We start from the raw sequence: 7,498 nt of genomic DNA, 5'->3' as shown, positions 1-7,498 counted from the left end.
GAGGACTGGAGCCCAGCAGCCGGCAGGCACTGGAGCTGTAGTTATCATCAGGCGCAGCCCCCCTCCTGCCGCTGCAGACTCCTCCCATCTTCTCTGGCTCACATTGGGGCCCTGCCCAGCCCCTTACAGCCCCAACTGGCTCCGCCTCATCTCCAGCCTGGCCTCCTTCCATCTCTGAATGAGGCTCCGCCTCCTCCACCCTTAGCCCCGCCCTCCACTCTTGCACCGCCCCTATCCAACCTGACTCCTTCCTGTCTCTGCCCTTCCTCCCCTCCCATCTCTGATCTTGGCTCCACCCCCTGTCTGGCTTTGGCTCCACCCTTTAACCACCCTCGCTCCACCCCTTCTCTAACCTTGTCCCCTACCTCCCCACCCACAGCCCGGCCCTCCTGGCCCCTGGCCTCGCCCTCCTGTCCCCTGACCCCGCCCCTCTCCCTGCAGATCATCATGGTGCGGCTGCAGCGGGTCACTTTCCTGGCGCTTCACAACTACTTGGGTCTGACCAATGAGCTCTTCAGCCACGTGAGTTGGGGGCGAGTGTGGGGGAACAGTTTTGGGGTGGGGGCAGGATGGTCATGCTGCTCTCTGCCCCCAGGAGATCCAGCCCCTGCGCCTGTTCCCCAGCCCCGGCCTCCCAACCCGCACCAGCCCGGTGAGGGGCTCTAAGCGGGTGGTCAGCGCCTCAGCTACGGAGGAGCCGCGGGAGGCCCCCGGCCGGCCACCTGACCCCACTGGGGCCCCACTGCCTGGACCCGCAGGTACCAGGGCCCTGAGGCCAGCCCAGCCCCAGCTTCCTGGAAGCCTGCCTCAGCCCCGCAGGGACCCCTCAGCTGGGCACCCAGGTCTGACTCCTGTCTGGTCCCCTTGGCCTCAACCCCAGGGACCCAATGGGATCACCTTTCCTAGTCCCCCCCTTCCCAGGGACTCTAAGCTGACCCCCTCCTTCCCAGGGACTCCAAGCTGACTCCCCCCCTTCCCAGGGACTCCAAGCTGACCTCCCCGCTTCCCAGGGACTCCAAGCTGACCTCCCCTTCCCAGGGACTCCAAGCTGACCCCTCCCCTGCAGCCAGCTCCCCACCCCATAACGCTAGACCTAGACTCAGCACCCTGACAGCACGCCTCCCCCAGGGGACCCGGTGAAGCCCACATCCCTGGACGCCCCCTCGGCCCCGCTGCTGAGCCGCTGCATTTCCATGCCGGTGGACATCTCAGGTTTGGAGCTTGGGGTGTGGGAGGCCGCTAGGCCCTGCCTGCCAGCCTCGGCTGTCCCCCTCTGGGCAGTGGGGATGCCGGTGGTACCTCCTCAGGCACAGCTGTGGGCATTCGTGGAGACGGAGCCCTCCGGACGAGGATTCGGAGGGAGCAGCTGTGTGGGAACCGGCCCTCTTCCCCCCAGGCCACAGGGCAGCCCCATTCACATTGCTTGGGTCGTGTCTCGCGCACCGCAGGTCTGCAGGGCCCGCGCTCCGACTTCGACATGGCCTACGAGCGGGGCCGCATCTCCGTGTCCCTGCAGGAAGAGGCCTCCCAGGGGCCCCCGGCAGCCCCTGCTCGGGTAAGGCCCTGCCCTCTGCCCAGCCGCACCCCAGAACCCAGCCTGGCTGAAGGTGCATGTGGGGGTGGCTAGGAACAGCAGGAGGTCACGTCCCTGCCCCTGCAGACGCCCACCCAGGAGCCCCGGGAGCAGCCAGCAGGCGCCTGTGAGTACAGCTACTGCGAGGACGAGTCGGCCCCCGGCGGCTGCCCCTTCGGGCCCTACCAGGGCCGCCAGACCAGCACCATCTTCGAGGCGGCCAAGAGGGAGCTGGCCAAGCTGATGCGCATCGAGGTGGGTGGCCGGGGACACGGCAGGGCAGGGGAGGCCTGGCCAGGCCGTCTCAATCCCCCTCCCTCTCCAGGACCCCGCCCTCCTGAACAGCCGCGTCCTCCTGCATCACGCCAAAGCTGGCACCATCATTGCCCGCCAGGGGGACCAGGTGAGCTGACCGCAGCCGTCCCACCAGGCAGCCTAGGACTGCTCCTGTGAACAGGGTCCCCGGCCTTGGCAACATCCCATGACTGACACCCTCCCACACGATAGAGCTCTCATCCGGATTGCCATCCTCCGACCCTGAGATCCCGTACGACCCCGACCCGCCATCCGACCCCATGTCCTCTGGGCCTAGGCGCCCCTGAACCCCTTACCCTGGGACCCCAACTCCTAGATGTCCCCACCTGTCCCAGCTGTGACCTGTCTCCCGCTCTGACTCCACAGTGCACTCGTCCACCTGCCCAGCTCCAGCCCCCAGCCCTGCGGGGACAGTGCTCAGTAAACGGGGACAAGTGTTCTCTGGGCCTAGAGGCCAGGAACAGCCCCGGGGGTGGGGTTTCAGTCCCCCCTGACCGTACCCACGAGGTGTAGGACAGCATGTCCCCCAAGCCCTCTGTCGTGGGGAAACTGAGGCTTAGCCTCAGGCCATGACCTCAGTCAGGAAGTGCAGAGGAGAGCTGAAACCCATACTCAGCCCCGACTCCCCGTGCAGCCCTGGGCAAGCCGTCTAGAAGGCACGGAGCGTCCTCATCTGTGTTGGGGGGACAGTAAGAGGAAAGTCCGTTTGGAGATGCAGAAGTTGGCCGGGGTGATGGCCTGGAGAGGCCGGTTAGCTGTGCTTCACGGCAGCGGGGCCCTGGGCTGACAGTTCCAGCTGGCGACAGGACACAGGGGCTGAGACCCCCCGGCCGGGGCCTGCTGCTGGTCATCTCCGTTCAGCTGGAACTCGCAGGACGGGGTTCTTTCTGGACAGGAAGTCGAGCTAGCGGGTCTTTTGCCAGTTGTTCCTGGTACTCGGGGGACAGGCTGAGGAAGTGTGGTGACACCCTGGCTCCTGCGGGGGCACTGGGCCCCGCTTATCAGGGCTTAGCCCAGCCGCACCCTGCTAGCAGACCAGGCATGTCTGCAGCTCCTTGGGGTCGTCCAGAATTTTGGGGGATCACTGGTATGTTCTCCAGAACCCCAGTGGTTCTCAGCTCAGGGTGATTTCTTCCGGGGACATGGGGCGTTTTTTTCCCTCCGTGAAAAAGCAGGATGAGGAAAAGAGAAAAAGAGGAAGAGAGAGACACAGATAGGCTTTTTTTTTTTTTTTAATAATTCTTTATTAATTTTATTTATTTTTTCGTTCATTTTAATTTGACCAGAGAGAGGATGAGAAAGTGAGAAAGCAAGCCGCCAGGTCTGGGACTCGAACCATGGTCAGCCACGTGGAAGTGTCTAGCACCTTGACTGCCAGGGCATCTGCTGGTCCCTCTTTTATTATTTTTTAAAACACTTTTGTGTATATATATATATATATTTATTTGTTGTGATTTTCAAACTGACCAGTCCGGGACTTGAACCATGGTCAGCCATGTGGGAATCCAGCACCTTAACTACCACTCCACCCAACACAGATAGGCTTTTTTTTTTTTTAAGTTTATTGAGTTATTTCTTCCATGAGCAAAAGAGACAGACAGCCTCTACAGCAGGATATTCACAGCACAGTCTGCCCCTAGCTTCAGCCAGCTTCAGGTCTTGGGCACGTGTGTGTGCCCGTGTGTGCAGGGAGGTCTCCAGACACACATAGGTCACAGCATGTTACCCCGTGCCACCGTCTGCCCCAAGATGGGTGTGTGTAGACCGGGCCTCCGTCTCTTCCTGCCCCAGTCTTCCAGTTAGCTGGGGTCACCCACGTGTGCAGCTGCACCCATGTTCAGGTGGACCTGGGAACCAAACCCGGCCTCCCGTGAGGCTTGAAGCCTTCCAGGTGGTGGTGCCATCCATGTGCCACCATGGCTGGGCCAATGCCAGGGCCTGTTTTATTGTCAGGACTGAGGAGGGAGCTGCTGGCTAGAGCGTGTAGAGGCCAGGGACGCGGGCATGTGCAGAAGACAGTGTGTTTCATGGACACACAGGGGGGACCAGCAGTTGGCGTAATGGCTGTGTCGCTGGACTCCCATGTAACTGACCGCAGTTCGAGTCCTGGACCTGGTGGCTTAAACTCACGCCAGGCGTGTGTGCGTGCATGCCCAAGATCCTGAGAGGAGAATGGAGGAGAAGGGATTGTGGCATGGCCATCTCCCCAGGGGGTGATTTCTCACTTTCTGTCTCTGTCTCTCTCTGCATGTCACATGGAGACTCAGCTCCCTTAACCACTAGGCCACAGGACCGGCCCCCATTAGGGCCTTCATGCCGCAACCCACCCCCACTCTCAGCCCGCCTGGACTGCAGGCACACGCGTGCCCCAGGGTGTCCCATGTTGCAAACTCAGCATCTTTCTCAGGCGGGTACATTTGCATCCGGGTTGCGCTGTTCCCAGGCTCTGATTGATTGATCAATTGATTGATTTTTGCTGTAGGGCATGCGCACTCGCCAGAGAGAAAGACAGAGAGCGAAAATCACCAACCCCCCCCCTCCATCCCCAGGGATGGCCACACGGCAATCCCTTCTCCTCCATTCTCATCTCAGGGTTTTTTGGGCATATGTGCACATGGGCCTGGCGTGAGTTTCAAGCCGCGGAGTCTAGAACTCAGACTGCGGTGGACCATGTGGGAGTCCAGCACCTGAACCACAACGCCACCTGCTGACCCCAAGTCACCCATTGAAAACATGTACTTGAGCGGGTTTTGGTATCATCAGCGCAGTTTTAGGACATGTTCCTCCCCCTAAAGAAACTCTCCAGTTATCAGCCTCCTGCCTCTCCCCACCGGCTCTGAGCACCAGCTCGCCCTCTGCCTCTGTGGCTTTGCTCACTCTAGATGTTTCTAGGTGAGTCAGACACCAGCCGGCCTGGTGTGTCCGGCTTCTCTCGTTCAGCGTGGTGTGTTCAGGGTTCACCCAAGGTGTAGCCCGTGGCCCAGCCCCTTTGACGGCTGACTAATCCCTCATTTGGAAGGAACGCGCTTTGTCCACTGAGCTGTCAATGGATATTTGAGTAGCTTCCGCCTTCGGCTCTTAAGAACGAGGCTTCTGTGAACGTGTGCGTGCGTATGAGTGACCGTGTGGACGTGTGTTTTCACCGCTTGTGGACAGACACCTAGGAGTGGCATCGCTAGGTCATATGACAAGTCTTTTACGTTTTGAAAACTGTTCATGTTTGCAAGACTTTTGCCAAACTGCTGCAGCATTTGGGTGGTGGATGGTCTTCAGGAAAGTCATGATGCTTTTTTTTTTTTTTTCTGGAGAGGTTTTTGCTATAGAGCGCGTGTGCCCACCTGGAAGACAGAGACAGACAGACAGAAAGCAAGAAATCACCCCCCCAGGGGGATGGCCACGCCACTTCCCTTCTCCTCCATTCTCCTCTCGGGATCTTGGACGTGCACACACACGTGCCCGGCATGAGTTTAAGTCGCCGGGTCTGGGACTCGAACCGCAGTGGACGACGTGGGAGTCCAGTGACATAGCCGTTACGCTAACTGCTGGTTCCAAGTCACGATGCATTTTGCATAGAAAACCATGGGAAAAGGCGTCATGACATTCCCGAGGACCTTATGCATTCCGGTCTGCAGCATGTGAGGATTCTCGTTCCTCCACGTCCGAACCCTTTCTGATTGTGGCCAGCCCAGTGGCTGTGACATGGTATCTTATTGTATGTTGTTGTTTTAATTTTTGCGTGTGTCCTTGCCAGAGAGAGAGACAGAAAGTGAGAAAGTAACCCCTGGGGAGAGGACTACGCCACACTGTCTCCTCCATCCTCCTCTCGGGATTCTGGGCACACATGCACATGCACCCGGCATGTTTTTCAAGCCACCGGGTCCGGGACTAGAACCGCTCCGTCGGCCATGTGGAGTCTCACTGCCTTAGCCTCCACTTCACCAGCTGGCCCCTCTTGTTGTGACTTTGATTTGCATTTTCCTAGTGACTTGTGAATCTGAGCATCTAGTCTTGTGTTCATGGGTTATTCAATGGTTTGGGGAAAGTGTCTATTTAGATCCTTTGCTCATTTTTCTTTTTCTTTTTTTAATGGAGTAATTATTATTATTTTTTTTAATTTAAAAAATTTTCAACTTTTTGTCTTTTGTTATGAGGTGCATTCTCTGGAGACAGAGAACGTGAGAAATGGTCATGCCCCAGTCCCTCCTCCATCTCTCCCTCCTCGGGATTTTAGACACAACACACCCTGCCAGCATTTTCTTCAAGCCACAGGGGCTGAGTCCTGAACCACATATTTGGCTAGGTGGGATCCAGTCGCCTTAACCTCTGGGTCACAGGCTGGCCCACATAATTTCCTTCTAATATTATTTAACTTTATTTATTTGCTGTCTCTCTCTGTCTTTCTGGCGAGCGCATACGCCCTATAGCAAAAACCTCTCAAAAATTATTTAATTGTATTTATTATTATTTTTAAATCTATAGGGCATGTGTACTCACCAGTGAGAGACAAAGAGAGGGAAAGTAAGAAAGCCAGCCGGGGGCTGGCAGGTTGCGTGGTGGTTAAGGCACCGGATTCCCACATGGCTGACCACAGTTTGAATCCCTAACCTGGTGGCCTGGAAAATCACAACCGATCAATAGATAGATGGATGGATAGAAAGACTGATAAATATATGTTTAAAAGAAAAGAAAGCAAGCTGCCAGATTCAGTTGATCATGTGGGAGTCCATTTGATTAATTAAATTAATTATTATTAATATTTGCATGATTTTGCCAGAGAAACAGAGAGGGAGAGTGAGAAAGCAAGGTGCCAGGTCCAGGATTTGAACTGGTTGACCATGTGGGAAGTCTAGTGCCTGAACCACCACGCCACCCACTGGCCCCTTCCACGAGCTCTTTGAGGAGCACGCACTCGCACAGTCACCCACAGTCTAAAAGGGCTCCCCCCAGCACGGCTATTTTGCATCTTTGATAATGGTCGTTCTAGCTGGGGCCAGATGGTATCTCGCTGTGGTTTGGTCATTTCCCTGGTGGTCAGTGACACTGAGCGGCTTCGTGGGCCGTGTGTACAAATTTGACAACTGCTCGTTCACACCGGAGCTCATGCAATGTCTTTATCCCGGTCTCTCAGTCTTCCAGCTTGGCCTTCGAATCCCTCCGGTCTTACATCTTCCTCATGGGATGCGCGGACCCAGCTTGTGTGGGATGGGGTGGCAGTGGGGCGTCCCTGGCTCGGTGCTCACCCCAGCCCTGCCCTCCCAGGACGTCAGCCTGCACTTCGTGCTCTGGGGCTGCCTGCACGTGTACCAGCGCATGATTGACAAGGCGGAAGACGTGTGTCTGTTCGTGGCGCAGCCGGGGGAGTTGGTGGGGCAGCTGGCGGTGCTCACCGGGGAACCCCTCATCTTCACCCTGCGTGCCCAGCGTGACTGCACCTTCCTGCGCATCTCCAAGTCCGACTTCTATGAGTACGATGGGGCCCGAGGTCAGGGTGGCGGTGGCAGTGGGAGGATCCCGACCCAAGTCCGCTCTGCCGTGGGCAAGTCCAGCTTTGGCCCCCAGTATTTGAACCCTCCTGTTCTGCCCCCAAGCCATCACCCTTTTCCCCACTCC

General features: G+C 57.4%; 1 protein-coding gene across 1 annotated transcript in view; it reads left to right on the top strand.

Annotated features, from left to right (window-relative positions):
* PNPLA6 (patatin like domain 6, lysophospholipase) overlaps positions 1 to 7,498 on the top strand; it is a 44,374-nt gene that overhangs the window by 22,823 nt on the left and 14,053 nt on the right. Inside the window, 7 exon segments of the mRNA XM_027769002.1 lie at positions 417 to 522; positions 596 to 758; positions 1,129 to 1,212; positions 1,449 to 1,555; positions 1,661 to 1,828; positions 1,899 to 1,976; positions 7,148 to 7,420. Of these exon segments, the coding sequence (XP_027624803.1) occupies positions 417 to 522; positions 596 to 758; positions 1,129 to 1,212; positions 1,449 to 1,555; positions 1,661 to 1,828; positions 1,899 to 1,976; positions 7,148 to 7,420 (979 nt within the window).

Source organism: Tupaia chinensis, unplaced genomic scaffold, assembly GCF_000334495.1.
Source record: "Tupaia chinensis unplaced genomic scaffold, TupChi_1.0 Scaffold148210_1, whole genome shotgun sequence".
Taxonomy (NCBI): Eukaryota; Metazoa; Chordata; class Mammalia; order Scandentia; family Tupaiidae; genus Tupaia; species Tupaia belangeri.
This window is presented reverse-complemented; position numbering and strand designations above follow the sequence as displayed.